The sequence below is a fragment of the Rhipicephalus microplus genome, chromosome 2 (assembly GCF_043290135.1).
Source record: "Rhipicephalus microplus isolate Deutch F79 chromosome 2, USDA_Rmic, whole genome shotgun sequence".
NCBI lineage: Eukaryota > Metazoa > Arthropoda > Arachnida > Ixodida > Ixodidae > Rhipicephalus > Rhipicephalus microplus.
The window spans coordinates 276,435,795-276,458,083 of record NC_134701.1 but is presented as its reverse complement, the minus strand read 5'-3'; the positions used below and the strand labels follow the sequence as shown (position 1 = coordinate 276,458,083).

The 22,289-nt window shown below is 44.8% G+C and overlaps 1 protein-coding gene across 1 annotated transcript in view; it reads left to right on the top strand.

Moving 5' to 3' along the window:
* Positions 1-22,289, top strand: part of LOC119162961 (corticotropin-releasing factor receptor 2-like) — a 200,666-nt gene that overhangs the window by 103,044 nt on the left and 75,333 nt on the right. The window contains exon 2 of the mRNA XM_075882053.1: positions 7,419-7,571. Within this exon, the coding sequence (XP_075738168.1) occupies positions 7,419-7,571 (153 nt within the window). The remainder of the gene's footprint in view (positions 1-7,418; positions 7,572-22,289) is intronic.

Below are 22,289 nucleotides of genomic sequence, written 5' to 3'. Positions count from 1 at the left end.
AGCTATTGAAACGCGTACATAAAATTACGAGAACCTGCCTGATCTATGACATCTCAAGACTTTACCGTTGATCATTCATTCATGACATCACTGAAGCCCCGAGAAACAGTAAATTGATATGTTCGGTAGTTTTATTCTGTAAAAAGGAGAAGTACAGCCCCCATGAACATGTATTGCATATGTTTCTGCGTTTCGGTCAAAGCCCTCGTTCTGGTCAAAGCGCTAGTAGAATGACTTACTTCGTGTACTGGCATCTTATTATTTTTTTTATTCAGCTACGTTTCCTCGGAAACCAGTGAAAGTTTTTACACAGTATTTTAGTCTAAAAAATACGAGACACGGACCTCCACTGTATGTTTTGTTTCACGAAATCGATGCAGCGTTATGGACCTTAAGGTTGCTATGATGAACAATATAACCACGACGTCCTTAGACTAAGGGCCCGAGTCTGTTCTATAGCACAATAAGCACAGCAGGAAAAACGGTGAAAATGCAGTAATACATACGAAATTCTGTAATTTGGGTGCCCCAGGCTTATTTTATTCTTTGTGGAGGTTGCGTTTGCGCGAACATAAAAGCATTACGCTCTCTAGCTTTTCAGTGGCTCAAGTTCTCTCTGTTCGCGCATTGAGTAAGAAAGTGGAGTGATGAGGTTTCGGTAAAGAAGTCCAAGAAGTCACACACACTGCACCTGTTGGCAGCACTGCTGGAAATGAGTGTGCGTCACAATCTACATTTGCATCTTGACACCCGGTCTCGCAAGATCTCGCATTTTTCGGTATTAACCATCTTCTAAGACTCGTTCACAGCTGTGACTATGGTCGCGCGACAATGTTAGTCGTAAAGGGACAGATCGCTAACAGTACTGCCACTTGGCACCCGCCCCTCCCAAAGCCACTAGTTTTTCACAATTGAGCTGTCATCGATTTTTTTTTCGCCACCTGACTGCAGTCACAAGCTTCAGAACCAGTGAGATGCTCAGGAACAGAACGTCAGCTTATTTTACCGGACAATAGCGATGAAGACGTGAACTTCGTGTGGAGGCAGAGTATAAGTCAGAGGCAGATGTTTACAACTGCCGTATTGAGTCACCTTTTGGTCGCCGCTAGGAAATATGGTCATACGACTGGAGCTAATCGCAAGCGTAAAACAATCCTGTAGTTCTGAATGCCCCAACGTTAATTAATGCAGAGCCCTATAAAGTGACATTTCACGCATTTGAATATCTGTGAACAACACTATACGCGTACAATCCGCGGGCCCCTTGCGTCGAGATCGCGGTAGCTGTTACCAGGCGTAATCACATGAATGCGCCTGCATCTGCAATGCACGTATGTACAATTTTTTTTAACAGTCGAACCAGCACCGCTGCGAGAACCATGTTTCAAATAAATTATTCATTCGTGCATACACCTCCGAGAATTTCGTGTATCCGTCGACTCGCGAAAACTTTGAAGAGATTAGTACCCGAGAATAATTACACTCCGGCGAGATCCAGAGCTCAGGGTGGTGCGATTAATCGAAAGGTGTTTCTCCGCATGCGGGTCGCTTACGCAACGTATAGTGTCCCACTAGAGCGCTTATAACGGACCACCCACTTTCCGCGGTTCGCTTATGTGGCACAGGTTGAGAGCAGAAGCGGAGACGTGGGAGAGGTGGGCAGATACAAGCAGGCAAAGCGGCCACTGATCGAGGGGCGAGATGGGCGACGAACGACGTTAATGTAACGTGCCCGGGGAATCGCCAAACGAGTCGACAGCACGGCAAAACGATCGTTCTCTTTTCCACCAGCCTTTTCCAGCCGTCCACACTCACGTTTGGAGAAAGCAAAGGGAGCGTTGAGAACGGCTCCCATTTCGAGGTAAGTAACAAAACAAAAACGAAAGCTCATCATTAAGGCGCGTGCTTCAGTACGGGCGGCGGCGGCCGCGATAAACGTCATAATGGTCTCGCTTTGCACAGAATTTGCGTGCGGGCGCCGCCGTCGCATTGCGACAATGGCCATTGCGCATTCGAAGCACGCCACCACCTCGACCAGCTGCCTTCCGACGTATAAGAACGCGTGGGTTCTGGTAATGGTATAGTTGCGGTCGCCTAAGGGGGCTCGCCCGCGCGCGAGAATCACACGAGCATGCATGTAATATGGGGGAGAGGACTTTACATATGCGGCATCTTTATTGCCGGGTGCAGACGACTCTGCGCAATCGCTGTCGACACAACTCGCGCCACGTCGAAGAATAGATAGGCGAGGGGTTTCTTTAACGTGGCTTACTTGTGTAGAAGAATAGAAGTGGAGGATGTAACACTTACCGTCAATTAAAACCGAACACGGTAAGGTGCTTTCCTACCCTTCCATCTACTGCTTACGGCTTAGTGAGAGGGTAGAACGTGGGCATTCGCAGATTGCATCGTTTACTCTGGGAGAATAAGTCCCTGACAGAGCGAATCTACTCGCACCGTGTGAGCTTTCAGGAGATAGCGTTAGGCTTTGGGCTCAACAATATGCCCTTGGGAAAGACTGAGGATGGGATTGTTAGGCTGGCTTCTCTGACCACTAGTGTGTTGGTACTTGGGGTACAGAATACACTCTACTTGAGGTGTCACTGTGAACATGTTAGGCGGCTTCAAAACAAAAAAAAAGCCAATGTCTTTTCCTCTTATCGCTGGGGCAAGGCTTTTCTAAGTATTTCGTTAATAGAGCCTATTGCCTCGGAAGTGAACTGCTATACAGAAGAGAAAAAAAATTAGAATCCATCAAGTACGAGTGGAGTTGCAGGGATCTCTCTCCTCTCGAACTAGCAAGTGCTCTGAAAGCTACGCCTGGAGTGGGATGACGAGAGAGCAAGAAGATACGTCTCTTCATCAGCGCGCGTCGTCTGCTTAAGGACTTTATCATTTTTTTCGCAAGACGCGTGGCTTACTTACAGTGCGATCGTGAAAGCCAGAGCTAAAGTCCCCCCAAAAAACTAATGTAGCTCCAACCGCGCCCCTTCGCCTCGGCCTCCTCTCCCTGCAGCTGCCGCAGTGCCTCTATGGTTGGCTCTCTCAGTGCCTCTCGCAGTGCCTCTATACCGTCTTTCAAGGGGTCATACGAGAATACGACCCGTAAGCAGCGCTGATAAGGCCCCTAAGCAGCGCTGATAAGGATGTGAGGACGTTAAAGCTCGAACCTGCTGGCGTATTCTCGGAGCAAATAATGTTCAGGGTGAAATAAAGTTGATATAGTTCATAAGTGTTGGTAATGAAAAACAAAGTTAACGTTATCTTCTCTGTCCATGTTAGAACGTCGCCTTCTTCCACCACGTATTATGCTTCCTCTGTGAAGTGGTAAGGGCTGTTAGATCCTTTGTTGAAGTAGCGTTGAATATGTACCACATGAATGACTTCTTGATAACACACTCGTCAAAGCTCGCCTTCAAGCAACCGGACTGGGTGACAAGCTGCGACTGTTTAAGGACAATGTAACTGTGTAGTTATCAGATGGTGCTCTAGTCACTACATTTTACAGCGAAAGCTGTTACGAGATCACAACAGGGGTCACGCGCTGTTGCATGTTGCCTGCCGCCGCTGCCCCAAGTGTCCATAACCAAATCACGCGAAATTAGAAAAAAATTATTGCACCAATGGCACAGTGGGGCTCGAGCTCAGGTCCGCTGGGTGCCAGCCCAGTATTCTACCACTGAGCTACTCCGGTGCTTTTTTTTCTTTAATGAATGAAATTATCACCAGTAAGTACACAGAACATACTTCATCAGAAGTCAGGCAAACACACACAAGCGTCAAGAACGGGAAGCCACTCCGGAACGGGGTCAAAAGTCTCGAAAACACTGCGCACTTGAGCAGCTGCTTCTCGGAAGACAGATCTCGTCGACCGTGGTGGCTCGGCGTGTCTATCGATCATGCGACTTTTCCATAATGAACAAAGTCCCAACAACTGAAACAAGTCATAAGGAGTACTATCAGTCAGACTCTTTTTGAACGAAAGGAACCTAATACCATGCATGGGCTGTGATTGGAAGTTCTTTTCTTAACGTTCTTTTTAGAATGTCCCAAAAATAAAAAGCATCACGACAATGAATAAAAAAATGCTCTATAGTCTCAGGTTGGTTGCAGAGTCTACAATTCACTGTCCAGGGTACGCATAGCTACTCCGGTGCTTGTGACTTGTTGTCAAACTTGCCTTAGGCAGGCTTGATGTCGGAAAAGCAATCGCGTTAATACGACCTATAAAGCGTTTTACTACAGTGAAATAACAACCAGTCGTCGCAAAATGTGTTTAGTGTAATGAGTGGGCCATCCAATGCCCCAACCCATTACAAACGCTTGTTCTTGCTACCCTATTGACTGTGGCGCGTAGCAACTTCAGCCATAATTCATCATCGTCGTCAGCCACCGCATGGACAATTGACACAAAATGCCTAGCACGAGTTTAGCGGATACTACGATTCTCAGAACAATGACGAAAAATAGCATAGCGAATGCCAGCCTACCACCCAAGAGTTTATTATTAAGGCCCTAGTGGGTACCAAGCACGTGTGCTTGCAGTAGTTAGCCTATCAGTGTTTTGAAAAAGCTCTGAAAGGCCGCTCTTCTAGCTTTCGCTGTGACTGTGCTGCGCCTATACCGCGCAGGCCTGGCGTTTATTTTTATTTGCCTGCTGTCTCAACCTCTTTTTCTGCTTCATTCTTTTTACTGCTTTTTTCTTATTCTCAGGTACATTGTGGTAAACCATGGTCTTCCTCTGGTTAACCTCTATATCTTTCTTCATATTTCTGTCTCTCTCACTCATCTTTCTCACCCTAAATTATGGAAACATCACGAACATGCACATATAGCCTCGCACACACTCTCAGTACAAGGTAGAAAATAATACTTTTATTTTTTTTTCATTTCTAAATTTTTGCACTATTCTTCGCAGCAGTTCTCGTTTTCACGCGTGCGCATGCACTTGCACCCACGCGCGTGCTGTGTTTGTGGTTGTGCATGCGTGTGTGCGTGCGCGTGTGTCTGTGTGGGAATGTTTCTATTATCACCCAGGATTGCTTTCCTTACTATGTTCTGCACAACGCATTACATGGTATGGTTCGGCACGAGTTGATTCTTCGGTTGCTCTTGGCATATTCGCGCTTTCATTCTCTTCCTAAGGTAGTCATAATAGCAATAAGGTGCAGAGAATAGACGGCAGAACAGCGCGAAGCGCAAAAACAGACATTTTAATTTTACGATATAGCAGCGCATTGACTGATTTTCTCTGTGAATCGTGGCGCTATAGTATTTGGGCGCACGTTGTAAAGACGTCTTTTGGTTTTCTTTTGATTTCTCTTGCTCACGTGCTTCTTTATTCAGTCAATTTATTCAAATTAGTTGCATGGTTCTTATATCAACATATTTGATATTACTGTTCGGGCCTTATGTTCACGTGCATATGGATTTCATTGTAACGCCATAAGGCACAGTGACGACTTTAAGTTTCTTCATTTGTTGTCTTTCATTTATGTTTTAGAAGCAAAAATATACCCATGCTTCGGAGACGTGCGATGACGTTATCTGATAAGTAACTCCTATCACAGTAATTAACTTGGCAGCTGAAGGTATCGCCGAAGTATGCTTAGTACACAGTTGCTCCAGCTATTTGCACAGTTTCTCCAGTTTATTTGCGCTTTCTTTTTCTTTTAAGAAAGCTATTTTCTTGTTCTCTCCTTTTAGTTTCCTTTTTCGCGTGCTCAGAAAGCTGCGACAAAAGCTCTGTCCCTGGTAACACGAATCCACGTCGTATCTTTCTTCTGAAATGCAGGAAGGCGGTGGTCGTATTCTAAGTGCATGCTTTTGCATCAAATCAACGTAAGAGCCTTCCTTTGTTAAACTATTGACACAAAGAAAAACAAGGACTAAACTTTGAGAAAAGCTATGCACAGGGTCTCATTGCGAAACCTCATGTCACAAAAAGAAGGTCTCCTATCGCAAAGTGTTCTCTCTCCGCCACCTCACATTTTACATGTCAACCGGGTTCTGCAGTACTGCACAGATTTAACTAGTATCTATATACGTTCGAAATGGCGCGCGTTTCGAGCCCTCAAATGCGCCGCTGTGCAGACGGTGGTTACTAACTGGCCCGCTTCCACACCTTGCTGCAGATGGTGGCTCTGCCAAATAGGAATGGCACGCACGTATACGTACTGCAGAGTAAAGAGGAAAGTTAGTTGCCATCAGTTTTTTACCACCTATGGTGCAGTTGTCCTTCCAGGGGCCTAAAGAAGGGGAAACAAATGTAAAGCATGTGTGACAGTGACACCATGGTGAAGCAACAACTTGCCGTGAAGCCCTGCATTTAATTGCGCGCGCCGAATCCCCATGGAGTTTTGATATTACGCGCTGCAGCATGAAGGTGTGGCACTCTCTCGTAAAGGGGGCTTCGCGTGCAGTTGTGCCGTAACGGTTGCGTACTGTTTGTTTTTGCCGCACTGTTGTCTTTGCCAAAGAAAGAACGAAAGAAAGAAAGAAAGAGAGAAAGAAAGGAAGAGAGAAAAAGAAAGAACGAAGAAAGAAAGAAAACAAAGAAAAAAGAAAAGAAGAAAGAGAGAGAGAAAAAAATAAAGAAAGAGAGAGGGGGGAAAGATAGAAAGAAAGGAACAAAAAAGAAAGAAAGAAAGAAAGAAAGAAAGGAAGAAAGAAAGAAAGAAAGAAAGAAAGAAAGAAAGAAAGAAAGAAAGAAAGAAAGAAAGAAAGAAAGAAAGAAAGAAAGAAAGAAAGAAAGAAAGAAAGAAAGAAAGAAAGAAAGGTAGGTAGTGATTTGAAGCACTGTTTCAACTGAAATAAAGTCGTGTCATAAGTTTGCGCCAACGCGAAATGCCAGACGCTGCTTTTTTTTACTCACAGCGAATGACGTAAATGTCGGGTAAGATCCACCCATAGACAATTGGAGGGCCTCATGCGATGGAACAGGTAACGCGAACTGTGTGATGGTTTCGAAGGTATTTCGGAAAAGCTAACGTCAGCTGAAGAAAATGAGGGTCTGTTCAAGAGCTACCGATAACAATGGGATGAGGATTACGAAGCTGAGTCAAAACAAGGAAGAAAAAGTGCGCATTGTGAGCCAGTGTTTAGGAACAAAGAGTGAGAGAGAGAGAAAAGACGCAAGGAAAGGCAAGGGTTAGGAACAAATGTGTAGCGAGAATCCCATTGTGTGAAATAAGGAAGGGAGGGGATCCATTGCTTAACTTTACCAGGGTGAAAGCCGAAAGAAATATCGGCCTTGTGGATGAGAATGAGGGGGGGGAGGGTAATTGACGGCTGAGGGGGCACTCGGAATGCATTATATGACACAATTTTTACTAACCGTCACACCCCCTTTTCTCACATTCTGTTCGAGCAAGACGTCGTTAAAGCCTGTCTTTCCTTTTTTTCACTCTCTGCTGCAGGATATTTGAGTTCGGTGCAGTGTCCGGCAGCCTGGGACTCCTTCACCTGCTGGCCGCCAACACTGGCTGGCAAGGCAGTGCGCAAGCCTTGCACCGACATCATCGCATCCCTCGACCTGTCCTTAGACATCGGAGACGCTTCGCTCGACACAGGTCTGTACAGTGGCGGCTGCCATTCTGAAATGCACATGCTACACTCGAAGTATATCGTACAGCCCGATAATCGGGACAAAGTTGAAGGCATTTTCCGCGGATGCTGCTAAGGACATGAGCACAGGCGAGTGCTCGAAGGAGCCAGATAAAAAAGGTAACCCCCCCCCCCCTCCTATCACATAAAAGGGGGAGGGGCGCCTATGCTTCTGCGCAGGTTTACTCAGTTTTACATTTCACGTCGTTCTTTCATTCGCAAAGTTATGAAACTTATGAACACCCGTATTTTTCGACGATAATGACACCGAGAACACCTGATGTTTCATTTACGGTGCTAAGCACAGGCGTTCGCGGGGTTCCTTCTCAGGGAGGACAAAGGTTCGTAGCAGCGCCCACTTCCCTATTATAATAATGTATAGGGCTAACCTTGCATCCCCCCCCCCCTCCCACTTGAGTCGCAGAAAGGCTCTCCCAATTATGTCAACCCCTCTCACCTTCATGCCCTCGCCCCCATGCGCAACCCAGTAATGCAAAGAAAGGGAAATCGGTGGAATTGTCAACTGCCCGTTTGTAGCACGCAGTGAAAGCAGTGACAGTGCAAGGCAACAATAATGTATACACAGAGAAAAAAGGGACAGGCCATAGATTTAGGGAGGGATGCTTCTCAGGCGCTGCGGTGCTGTCGATCGCCGCTGACGCAGCAGAAATGTCTTGAGGGTCCGTAAACTTTTGGGGTTGACTGTGCGTATATAGTCCCTCTTGCACGGGTGAACGAACTAAGGCTTCATATCTTGTCTTTTGCAGTCGAGCAAAAGGCTCGTTTATGTGCGTACGCTACCTTTAGTTGTCCTCATGTTCTGAGAACTATAACGACAGACAAGCACGGCTACTTGAAGACCATGCATATATTAAACTACGTATCCCGCGACTCAATATACGCATGCGTGCTTGTGTCTACACACGCATGACGTCAGTCTATGTGAATTCATGTTTGTGCATGTGGATGCGGTTACGGGTGCATGAAAACTCTCGCCAAAAACGATTGGCACGAACAAAAGACATCCCTTAGCCAGGGGAAGAAGGGGTGGGATTAGCTCTTGCATGTTCGCACGGAAGCGCAAAAATAAAGAGATGGCAGCGGATTGATTGATTGATTGATTGATATGTGGGGTTTAACGTCCCAAAACCACTATATGATTATGAGAGACGCCGTAGTGGAGGGCTCCGGAAATTTAGACCACCTGGGGTTATTTAACGTGCACCCAAATCTGAGCACACGGGCCTACAACATTTCCGCCTCCATCGGAAATGCAGCCGCCGCAGCCGGGATAGAGATGGCAGCGGAAGCAAGCGCTGAAAGTACGAACACATTAACCCCAAAACAAACTGTCGTGTAGCGGAAATAATTGTCGGTACAGCCAACCACAACCTTTCAGCTGAACACCATTGTGCTCTTACCGCCAAAACGAGTTCGGCAGGAGCACTCGTACACACAGCTACTTGATAGCAGAAGACAGGACTGACTGTATCTTAGCGTCAGTGCATCGCCACGTATTGATGCTGGTCAGACATCGATTTCCGCTATGCTTACGTTCCGGCGAAGCCAGTCGTAACAACAAGCAGCGCCAGCAATGAGCCGCCATGCACCGGCCGCTAAGAAGACATCGTCAGTGAGTATTACAGCTGTCGCTTTCGCTAATAGATAGATGCGCAAATGGGGGATACGATCTGCTTTCCAGGATAACAATGTCTCCAACACATGAGAGCCGAGATTCCAAACGACCGTACGACGAAGGCTCGAGATGGGAATGATACGTCACACTGACTCCCGCAACGCGTATACTTACTCGCTAAAAGGGCGTGCAAACGAGCTAAATAGCCAGCTCACCAAGTAGTCGAATCTGTACAGGTGGCTTTTATGAAGCATCATAAATGGCTCTCCTATCCGTAGGACAGTCCCATGATATCTGACTTGTTCATCTGGGCTAGCCACACGTAAGGTGCGAAAGCTCTTTAGTCAGTTATCAAGGGACAAGAGTTCTGAGGCCGGTGGCCGCATTGTCAACACGTCTTTTTGTGTTTGTTTTCTTGACACAAGATCGAGTTGTGACACTCAGGTCATCTTCGCTATTAATTATGCTTGCTAGGAAGATTGCTTGTTCTCTGAGAATTAGTGTTTTCCGAATTGGCCCGAGAATACAGAAACCAAGTCAAATTCCCGACACAGCTTTTTTCGTGCCTTTTATCTATACTAATACCTACAACATCACAGTGATTTTGCGCCTCGTTTTAAGAGCTGCTGCAGCTTAACAAAATGGCTTGGATATGCATTGGCAATACACACTGGTCCCAACATTCTAGAGTTTCTTAACAGCAGCAAGCATGTGTTTGTTGAAACACAATTTTGTAAATCAAAACATTTGTTACTACACTTAAGCCCATAGAACAGTACTCGCAAGGAAGTCATTTGGCTCTAACGGTTCGCAATGAATAGGCGAAAACCAAACATAATAAGGACTGCCATTCACAATACACTGAATAATACTTATTACAGTGAAGATTTAAATACCTCCAAAAACACAAACATTAACCGTCGGCGTCGGGGGTGTCGAAATCAAAACGACCAATGCAAAAATCGCCGCATGATGGCGTCATTTTGGCAATGAAGTAACAAATTGCCAAAAAGATCTGTGTTGTCATAAAGACGTCATCACACAACATCTTCATTAGGCCAAACGTGGGACATTCTCGTAGACTGTACAAAGGTGCGAATGCTAGGACTGCTCACAATACTGACGGCAGTGAAATACCACTTTATATGCAGAAATTTTGCAGAGGAGGGCGAGGCAGTTTCAATACTTTCATATTACTAGCTAACACGCACAAGGACATCACAAAAAGAGACTGAACAACTGCTAGTTGAAGTCTAGAGGTTGTCCTGTCTCTTCTTGTAGTGTCCTTTACGTGTTTGCTAGTGATATGGAAGCATTCAGCCAATTCAACTACCCAAGAGAAATGCCTCAACGAAGTTCAATACATCTAACAAGAAGAAAAAAACAAAGCCGGCTTTCGTCTTCGACTTGTCTTAGGCGTTACGCATGGGAGACCCTGTGAGTTTATCTCACGAACTCGCAACTTTCTCAAGTGGTACATATGATTTTAGTCGTGTATTCGTAGACGTGTGAAAAGAAAAGTTCACGACTGGCCAGTCCGTGATAGCCGCGTTTGAATAATTCAGGATGTATATAGTTGACAACACTCTGTATGGTATTCGCGAGGCGTGTTTCTCCTGCGCACTCGGCGGCTGGCCGTAAACAAGCGACCCATTCGCGAGTGTGACAGCGCGGCATCATGGATCTGTCGAGCAACGAGGGTGAACATGCGAGCTATAGGTGGGTGACGAGCTATCTCTAGATGTGGATGGCGATTTTCCGTCGCCCGCACTGGTACATTCTTTATGAGCTGGCCAACGTACGGACTTTTCTATGTGCATGTCACCGGGTGAGCGGCGTAGGGACTCCTTTTTTTTTGGCGTGCCCTAGCAGAGATCATTCCCCGATTCCTTGCTAATTATATTTGAAAATGCATTAAATTAAGAGTCTTAATTGGCCCTCTTAGTTGTCCGAGTGTTTAAGTAAAGCTGAAGCTGTTTAGAGTGTTGTTTGTTTGTTTGTTTTTGCCCAGTATAGAGTACGTGTTTTGTGCATAAAAAAATAAATGTTAGTGCTCGTATTTAAACGTATACGCAGGCATGCTGTTGAAGGTGTCAATGTCTGCTAGATTGGTAAGCGGCAGCGTTTTCTTTTGTTTTTGTGATTTTGTGAACCTGCTGTACCGACAAACGCAGTTTACGTAGACAGAAGGGTTATTATTATTATTATTATTATTATTATTATTATTATTATTATTATTATTATTAGTTGTTGTTGTTGTTGTTGTTGTTGTTGTCGTTGTTGTTGTCGTTGTCGTTGTCGTTGTCGTTGTTGTCGTTGTTGTTGTTGTTGTTGTTGTTGTTGTTGTTGTTGTTGTTGTTGTTGTTGTTGTTGTTGTTGTTGTTGTTGTTGTTGTTGTTGTTGTTGTTGTTGTTGTTGTTGTTGTTGTTGTTGTTGTTGCGGAGCTTTACGTACCAGAACCGTGACATGACTATGGGGCAAGCCTTATTCCAGGAGGGCTCCGCAAATTTCGGCCACCTGGTGTTCTTTAGCGTGCGCTGGCGTCATCCAGTACACAGGCCTCTCGCATTTCACCTCCGTCGAAATGCGGCCGTCAAGTTCGGGATTAAACCCGCTACCTTCTTGTCTGCAGGCGAGCAGAAAGGGTGCGTGCTGTCATACACGATCTCGAGTGCGTCTTAACAAGACGCGAGCTCTGATACGAAAGGTGATGTTATTTGCGTTGACGTGCATCAAGAAAGAAAACCAATAAGTACAAAAATGTTTCTTTGGAATAAACGTGTTATATTTCATTCATATTCGAATACAACGGTTATATAGTTGTGTAGATTATGTACTAAGCATTAAAAGAACAAATATAACACGTTTTAGGAACAAATTGATGGAGACGCGCAGGCATGAAAAAAAATACAGAACTACATATGACGCCATGAATTATTCGATATGACAGGTACCTGTCAGTAAAGAAAAATTCTGAAGGATCTCTGTTTATTTCGGAGACGTAAATGCAACTTATGATAAAAGATATCAAGGGTAGACCTAGTTTCGAGCGCCCTTAACACGTTACCTCCTTTCAAACCTGTCAGCGTGTGATTCTCCCAACGTATCTATAATCAGTATTCAAATATATTCTGACAACCATCTCTGCGCGATTGGTAAGTTTTCTCAGAGGCTCAGTGCACTGCAAACAAGCTCCTGAAAAGATTTCCGCACTCACTACATCCGTGCTTTTCACGACTCATTATCTTACACAAATGCTGTTTGGTGTTAGGCTTATGCTTGATTCTGTGAAACGGACGAGAACAGCATTAGAAATATGCCAATCACACAGGTGGGTGAAAATTGCCGTTCTCGTTTCCGCCAACAGGAGCAGCGCAGCAGAAAAGGTTGCAATTTTCTTCCAGCAGTTCTTAAGCTTACGCACTGAAAACCGCTTCTATTTTCTTCCAAGGCCCCTCGTATGAATTCGAAAAATATACTTTGATAAATTTAAAACGCGAAGTCGCACGACTCCCAAATGCAATCAACTAGAATTGTAATCAGACCTTTGTAGCATCGTATATATGTCACAGAGGTACACATATTACATATAGTTTACTTGTTATATGCTCCCAAGAAATTATCTATCTTCAACAATTTCAGGGCAGGCCTCATCTTCATTCCTCCGCAGCACCACGAACAATTTGATTAACTATGTGTGAAAATCCGGCCAATAAAACGAATATATGCTAATGTATTTGATTGGCTGAGCATACATTTCGGTATGCCGCCATGGTGTAATCTACTAGCTACAGTACTCGATTGCTGACCTGAAGTTCATGTGATCGAATGCCGGTAGTGACAGAGGCGTTATGATAGAGGCCCGTGTGCTCAGCTTTAGGGGCACTTGAAGAACACCAGATGCTCGAAATCGCCGTAGATTTCCACAGATGCGTTCCTCGTAATCACATTGGAGGTTTGGGACGTGAGACCTCAACTACTATAATCGAGAAATCATCGTACTGTTGGGAATGGGCAATCTGATGCACCCTCTCTATTTGTCCGCGATAACGTTGATACTTTTTGCCATGACGATCTCAACAGCCGGTGCAAACGGCGAATCTCTCCACACATGCTCACCTATACTCGTGTCACTCAAACGAAATTAGGCTAAACTCAAAAACTTCATTCATTTGTTCACTTGAGTGCCCTTCTTGATGATTGTCTGTTCCCAAGAGGTTGAGCTTCTATAGGCGTGACCAGGACCATCAAGCCCTCCTCGCTTTTTTGAAGTAAACGGACTTTTGCCACGCGTTTATAGACGTTTTTCATGTGACTATTTATTTCTGTGTGCGTGTTTACGCGAGTGCGCGTGTGTGTGTAATAATAATAATAATAATACATTATTATTATTTCCCCGATGTAGGGCCGATGTAGGGTACCCAACTGGAACGCTGTCTGGTTAAACTTCGTGTCTCCTCCATTTTGTATTCCATTCATGCACAGAGTAGGCTGGCTGCCAGCTTGTGCACCTCACTGAAGGCATCGTATTGCTTGGCAATTTGCGCTGCTTTCTGAACGGCGATGAACTCTACTAAAATTACCCTATGGAATTCGCTTAGATGGAGCTCTCTCCACATATACTGTGTGGCTTGTGACATATTTTTCGGTGTGTGAACAGAACTCATGGAGCAAAGACTGTGCAACGTTGGAACCAAAACATCGTGGAGGCTGCAGACGCATACATCTTTTGTTGAGCCATTGCGTATTGCTTCGAGCCCCCACGTTATTGTAAACATCTGTGATTAAATTGAGGCGAATTTTACAAGACGGTCAATATGTTGCAATTGATTTGCTACCCTGCTAAAGCTTCAGAGAATGAATATCTTCAATGAAAATGCCAATTATTCCATGCACAGTACTACAAAATCTACGACAAAAGGCTGGTCACGTTTTTCGTTTCATCATTCATTGCCACGAAATAGTCCAAAAGTGACCGATATTTCACATTTTGAATTTTAGTTCTACGAGATTCTGCAAACATATCTACCACTGCTACATTGCGCAAAACCAGTCTCCGGATACCATATTCGCTAGTGTATCTTGGGTGAATGAGGATGGCTTTTTATTCCTGCATCAATATTACAACAGCGGAATGATTTCTTGGGAGACCTGCAGTTCTTTCGTGATTCCGGAAGTACATAGCTCTAGTACACAATTTCATGGATAACGGTATAACAGATGTGATCCGCATAGACATGCAACTGGTTATGGTCTGCAATGTAGAATACTCTCAATGAAGCGAGACAATAATATACGACAGGCTGCACCCCAGGTTGTATGAAATTATTGGCCCACCTCTAGGCTGCAGTGCATTCCTGATATGAACTGTGGGATATGCTGATGTCTCAGTAAGATTTGGCGAGCAGCCCATCAGCTTGAACCAGGAAATTTTTTTAAAAGAAACTGCGTCCTCCGGCTTTCAATTTCCTTTCTGCTTTAAAAAAAACGAGAAGTGCGGGTTATACTGCCAAATCTGCTTCCTACATACCTTTCATCTATAAAAAAATCATAAGGCATTCTTGGAAACCATATATCTACGCATGGGAGGGAATGGGTCTCCGGATTGATCTAAGCGAGGATATCGATGGGACTCTGACCTACCGAACTAAACTCGCGAACGTACTCCCAGGAAATCTCGTTTTTCTGCCCAGGGATGGCTCAGCGAAGATGTACACCTGAGAGTGCATTATTTAAAGCTGGTGTCTTCTATCTTCTATTACTTCTTTAGTAATGATTTTTCTATACCGCTTTCCACTGGAACATAGACGCTCTCCACTCATCTAAGAAGCGAGGCGCTCGGAAATCGATGAGGCGTTCTTTTCGCCTCTGCATGGCCACTCTATAGAAAGTGTTTGTGTATGTATGTATGCATGCATGCATGCATGTATGTATGTATGTATGTATGTATGTATGTATGTATGTATGTATGTATGTATGTATGTATGTATGTATGTATGTATGTATGTATGTATGTATGTATGTATGTATGTGTGTATGTATGTGTGTATGTATGTATGTATGTAGGTATGTATGTATGTATGTATGTATGTTCGTATGTATGTATGTATGTATGTATGTATGTATGTGTGTATCTATGTGTGTATGTATGTATGTATGTAGGTATGTATGTATGTATGTATGTATGTTCGTATGTATGTATGTATGTATGTATGTATGTATGTATGTATGTATGTATGTATGTTCGTATGTATGTATGTATGTATGTATGTATGTATGTATGTATGTATGTATGTATGTATGTATGTATGTATGTATGTATGTATGTATGTATGTATGTATGTATGTATGAACGCGCACGTATGGGTGCGTGTGTGCAGTCTGTGTGTGCGTGCGCACGCACTTGCGTTGCCACGCACTGCCACCACCACTACCTTTAGACAGGCTGGCATCTTCATCTCACCGAAAGAAATATCAAACGCGAAGGATTGGTGCGAGATTTCAGTGCACAGCGAGCAATTTATTACGTTCCGCGACGGCGCGAGATCAGAATGATTGAGACGGCGTTCGGCCCCGCCGCCTCTGCTGCACCGCTTGGGAGTGGTTCAACTGTTCTCTTCACATGTATCGAAGTTCGATATTTGCCCGGGTGCCGCTTCACGCGTCAGAAGTCGGAAAACGAATTGCCCTTAACCCCCGGTGCCGGCATTCTTGTCAAATAAACGATCTCCGGCGTTCGACGGCTGGGAGAGAGAATAAGATTGCTTACCTTTATGATAAACTACACGCGCCTTACTGTTTCCCGCCTGTTCACCCTGGCTCTTTTACAGCTATGTTTATTACTCCATTTTTAACAGCGAACAAGCTTAAGCTTAGAAAAATTGAATTGCTGCACAAACTTGAAGAAAAAAACAAGAGAGACAGGAAAGAGTGCAGTGTTTTTTTTTTCTTCAAGTTTGTGCAGCAATTCAATTTTTCAATATGAACCAACTAGTCTGCAAAAAAGTATTGCTTTAAGCTTAGAAATTGTACGGCGCCGGCTGCGAAACTTAACGGGGAAGGAGACAGAAGAAGTGGGTGTGTGATAAGAAGCTCTCGGCAGAACATAGCTTTGCATATCATTGTTCAACAAAGAAATGGCAATGGGAAGTGTGGGCGAGAAGGAGGAAAAAGGTGAGGAAGAGAAGGAGGTGCGAGGTTAAATATAGCATTACCGCGTACGATATAGTAGAGTAATTGGAATGGGGAGAAGTTAAGGTTATCAAACAGGAGTAGTGCGAGGGTTAAGAGGAGGGAAAGCAGAGAGGGTGAAAATTTTGAAAGAGATAACAAATAAATGTGACAAATAGAAAGAGAAAAATTATGCAGAGAGATACAAAGCTAGAAATATTATGAGTAAAAGAAAAATAATGAAGAAAAACTTGACGTAGAAACAACTGAATCTGTTTTCACCAAACGGAGGCGCGTGCTTAACAGTGCCGCTGTTTGCTCATATCTCACCGGCCTGAAACTTGTTTTAACCTTTTATTGTCTATTTTGCTTGTTATATTGGAGTATCCTGTGTTCAAAGGGAAAAATCGATGAAGTAAACAGACACTTTTCATTCTTGATTAATCGCTTGCAAGTCAGTGACGGTAATTACTTGTAAATAACGGTGTTTTCGACTCGGGCAGTGAGCAAGGCAGCATGAGCGATAGCTTTTTAATTGGTTTTGTTCGAGTTTTTACACCACGGCTGCTACCTCCGAAGTTGGCAGCGAGTGAACCAGATCGAAGTTAACTGCTTTTCCACTGGAGTCTGTGTACAGAGCTGAATTTTTTGTTAGTCTTTTGTTGCGCTCAACTTCTCATCAAGGTAGTAAGAGAACAGATCAGCTTCATGAGCATTACTTGTTGTGACGAAGGGGATGCAAGTGTGACACTATTTACTGATTACCTTTACACAATATGCGCCGTGCTCAGCAAGATTAGTCCCACTAGCGCCAGAATACTGCGTCCTCTGCACCGTCTTGACAAGTTTCTGTCGAGCAGTGTCTGTCAGAGCAGGTCATTTTACAAAAGTACAATCAATATCGACAAAAATACTCTGTATTTTGTTTTTTTTTTTCATTTTATGCTGCAACAGGCAGTAAATGAAGCCCTTGTCAGAGATGGAAAGCTCGCTTGATCGAGCGAGTGAGAGTCAAACATTTTAAAGCTTTCGTATACTTTAGTTTTCAGGGCGCACCAAGAAAGCCGAAACCTTCGGGTGGCTTTTTTATAAGACCAGCTTGTCACATGCCCACACAAAATAATCACGGGTACACGTGAGAACCATGCTGACAACTGAGCAAGATAGCGTACGCACTGAGCAAAGCAGCCAACACAAACTCGTGACGTAGGTGGTTTCTGTTTGCGTACATTGATTGATATGTGGGGTTTAACGTCCCAAAACTACGTTATGATTATGAGAGACGCCGTAGTGGAGGGCTCCGGAAATTTCGACCACCTGGGGTTTTTTAACGTGCACCCAAATCTAAGCACACGGGCCTACAACATTTCCGCCTCCATCGAAAATGCAGCCGCCGCAGCCGGGATTCGAACCCGCGACCTGCGGGTCAGCAGCCGAGTACCTTAGCCACTAGACCACCACGGCGGGGCAATCTGTTTGCGTACATTGCAACCAAGTTGGTATGAATGTCGAGAATTGTTATGTTTAGCGTATGTCTGAGCAGGAAATGCAATAAGTTATCATTTAAATACGCTGTAGCCTATATTTTTGTTGATATTTTGTGGGCGGTAATTGTGATGATCCACACAAATCCGTCGTCACAAGGTATCTCACCTTCTGAAATTTGTGTCAGTACACATTTAACGGCAAGCGTAACTCAGGGAGCACGCAGCATATTGCATTGATACGTACAGATCCTCTTTGTGTACAACACTAAAACACGTAAACGCTTCCACTTGCCTGAATCGTGCAGATGACCACGGCACGGCCACACCATGGTTTGTGGTTATCAGCGAAAAGGAAGAATTGCAGGGTCTATTGACGCGATTGCGTTAAAGAGCTTGTTCCGCCCGGATTCTAGCGCCGGCTTCGGTGTCGGCGTCATTGGTTGTGAGCGAAAAATTATCATCTTGTGCGTTACCGAAAATCGAGAAATATGCAAATAAAATTATGTCAATAAAAATTGGTGGGTCCGAGTGGGGATCGAATTTTGGTCGTTTGTGTGGCAGCTGGTTGTTTTACCCCACAAGCACAAGTCTGCTCGTGAATGCAGCGAAAGTAACTTCCTCTGCTAGAAAATTCCGTGAAAGTAACCTTCATGCTTTACAAACAGACGCATCGTGTATATATGCTTCACAATACAACATGAAATATTGCCGTAATAATGCGTGGTACAAGCGTATATTGTCATCGGGCGTCAGAGAGAACACAAGGAGAAGGGCAGGGAGGTTAACCAGGGCTGAGCCCCGGTAGGCTACCCTGCACTGGGGAAGGGGAGAGGGGAAGGAAAGTTATAGAGGAGGAGATGAAAGGTCACTGTCTGGGCCGACGCGTAACAGTTTCACCATCACAAACGATGAAACAGGCCGGTGGCTTTGAGAAAATTCAACAGTGCTTTCGTTGCCTTTCGGAAACTGGACGGGCAGTACCATGGTCCCAATACTTTCCCGACAGTGAAATCACTTCTCTCCAGTTGATTTAAAACACTGCGCCGGTGAAGCCTCTCGTTTGTGTATGCCGGGCAGTAACTTAAGATGTGTCTCATCGACGGCACAGTCGTTGCACTCTGCGCTGTCGGTCATCCCTGTCCTAAATGAGTAGGCATTGGTGAAGGCTACGCCCAGCCGCAGACGGCAGAACATGTGATGAACTTATGGTTTAAACTCGGTCACCCGTTACAAAAGGCCCTCACGTTACTGCACGTATTTCCTTAAAACCGCGCAGTGTGTGCATGGCAAGTTCAAAAACATTTCATGCCCTAAACGCTTAGAACTACGTTCCAGAGACAAGATATCGCTGTCGCGTTTAACCTTTAAAGGCGTAGGTTAAATACCTCCTAAGTGTTATCGGCAGTAAGCACCACCCACCGCTGGCGGCCGCCATTTTAGCATGTCCTGTGTGACGTCATATGCTACATGGAGTGGGGCCGACGCCTTCCACGAACGTTTAAGTGGCTGCGAATCGTTCAATTTCAATGCCAAACTGAAGGAAACTGGAACGGCTATACTTCATGCTTGTTTCACCCCGGAGCAAGATAGCTCGCCCAAATGAAGACGCTCGCACAGCAAGCAGCTTGTTGTGGAATGGTTCCCTAGTGCGCCCGTGCTGCCCCACTCTCAGGTCAACCGCCTCTTTACAAAAACGTTCAATATTAATCCAAGTTCTTGAACAAAGGTACAATAAAACGGCGCGGCTATGTCAGCATGCCTACATATCCGAACGGGTATAGACAGTCATCTTCGGATCGTGGGTTCACGGTTTCAAATCTCACCTCGCCAAGAATCCTTCCCTTTTTCTTTCTTTCTATCTCTTTCTTATGCAACCAGTAATGTTACTGGACACACAATTGAAGTAAGTAGCTGACTTCAGCTAGAAAACATTTACGAGGGAAAATATTCGAGAATTCTGCTTCTACTGTTCTTTCAAGCGTGGCTTGTTATTTCTCGCATTGAGTGTCCACGTTTGTATGATGGAGACGCATTTGGCTTTCACCACGCGGCCGGAACACATCAACTTGCACTGCACTGTTTACGACAGACGTATCGCGTGTAATCATGTAACCCCGTATTTACTAATCACCTCGTCAGGAAACTAGGCTGCCTTGCGCAGCTTGAAACCCGACTTACAGGAGGCCATCCAGGGTTGGGCAGAGAAGGTTACGGAGGACTACCAAGCGTAGCAACCTTTGCTAATCTTTGTCCCATTGCCCCTTTTCTTGCAAAAAAAAAAATAAAGTTTTTACTGCCACCACCACGCACACACGACAGGCCCACTGCCACAGTAATTGCTTCGTTATCTCCACATGAACAGAACAGTGCTACAGGCTCGCACTGATACGCTACCCAATGAGGCTCGTATACGTCATTGGTTAGTGAACTCACAAACACAAAAACAACTGAATACGTTTCATAATGACCTCGTTACGCTGCCTGACTACTAATGTATTAAATGAAGGGATTCAAGCTGAGTAAACACTGTCACAAATTTACTCGATTGCCCATTTGTATAGACGCTTATTGCTGCTATATACGCCTGCTGTGCTAACAACAGGCATGCTCGTTAAGAACAAATGAAGAAAATGTGTTCTCCAGCTCCATGTGAAGGCCAACAGTTTTGTTTTGGTCTTTTTATTTGCTGTTTGCGATACTGTTCAATCAAATGACGCCATTCTATGCCTAAGAAGGGGATCAGCGCCAGCCCCGCATACGTGATATTCACGAAAAATAAAACTGATAACAGGGCCCCAGTATTCAGAGAGAGCTTACGCTAGACTTGTTTTGGAAGAATATCTTGTAATCAATATCAATGCCACTCATATTAGAGAGTGCAAATAGTCGTCCTCTTATCACATATGCTCCCGAACATCTCTGACGACAACACAAATAAACCACAAGAAAATGACACGACGCATCTTTTCGCCCAATGCTCATTGTAAATCTCAGTGACACAATTTTTTCGGCACCCTTGTATCATTTGGTAGATTACGCTCTCCACAAAACGCACTTCCACAGCCGTTGCCTTGAATATCGGCTAAAGTGTCACCCCAATGCAAGTTGTTGTTTGGGCGTCTGCCTGCCATAAAAGTGATTCTGTGTGCGCAAAACAAACATCCAGTAAAGGCATCTCACAGCCGTCTCTCTCTGAATGACCGTGAAAGTCGACGCCATGGTTTCACGCTCGGAACCACCATTTTTTTTTATTAGTCCACCTGCGGCGCATGCATATTACTAAGAGGACTGGCGCGCGGGTTGTTCTCGGCGCACCAGCTTCCCTTTGGACAACGTGGACTAGCTTCTGCGTCCTTGAAGACGTAGGAGGTGAAACGGGCAAGCCGAGTTTACTTTTGCATTCACTCACAAATTCAAACACACGCTCGCCCAGGTGCGGACGCAACAAATGCGGAGCTGTGCCCATGCGAAACTCGTACGACATAAAACGCGCGTCTCGTAATTCGCGCTCACCTTCACTTTTCATTAGAACGCATGACAGATTGATCGATCAAGAAAAATGGCCTACGTTATCGTCCCAGAGTGCATCGAAATTATTGAGATAACGGCCTTAGTTGTTTTATAAAACGCGAAATGTGCCCACCAGTGTCAACACAAGTGGTTCAAAAAGATCATCATGTGATGACGTCAACCTATAGGACGCAATGATGGTGGCACGTCTCCAAAATTAGCACCATCATCATCATGTCATAGTGATGTCATAGTGGTGATGTCACCAGATGATACTGTCGCTTGGTCACTGATTGCGGAGGCAAGAAAGGTTCCAAAAGCTTGTAGTTCCTCTGACCTCGGAGGCACTCTCTCTCAAGGACGGACGCTGCTAGGAGGCTCCACATGCTTGCTCGCCAACGCTCCATGGCTCTTTGGAATTAGCCTCTCTTAACGCATGCAAGATTACGATCCCTTGATCCAACGTTAAGCTTACAGCTTCTAACAAAAATTCGACGAGGTGACGCTGCTGCTCTGTGCAGACTATGGTTGGAAGTCGCGTTTACCCGTGCGTACGCGTTACGCATAGGTATGGCCGACACCGCCGACTGTGCACACTGCGGAGATGAAAAAACAATTTGACATATCCTGTGGGACTGCCCAGAATACAACCTGGAGAGACAACACCTTTCTAATACACTAAACAGGTGATATGACCAGCCGCTGTCAGAAGAAAGAATACTGCGCCACCGTCATGACTCATCGTCACAGAAGAAAGCCGTTCAAGCGCTACTGGGCTTCTTGCGAACTACTGGCCTGTCGGAACGCCTCTGAGTCGACTGATTTTGTGTGTGCGTGTGTGTCGGTGTTTTTCTCTTATTTATGTTTTAACTCTCTTTTTC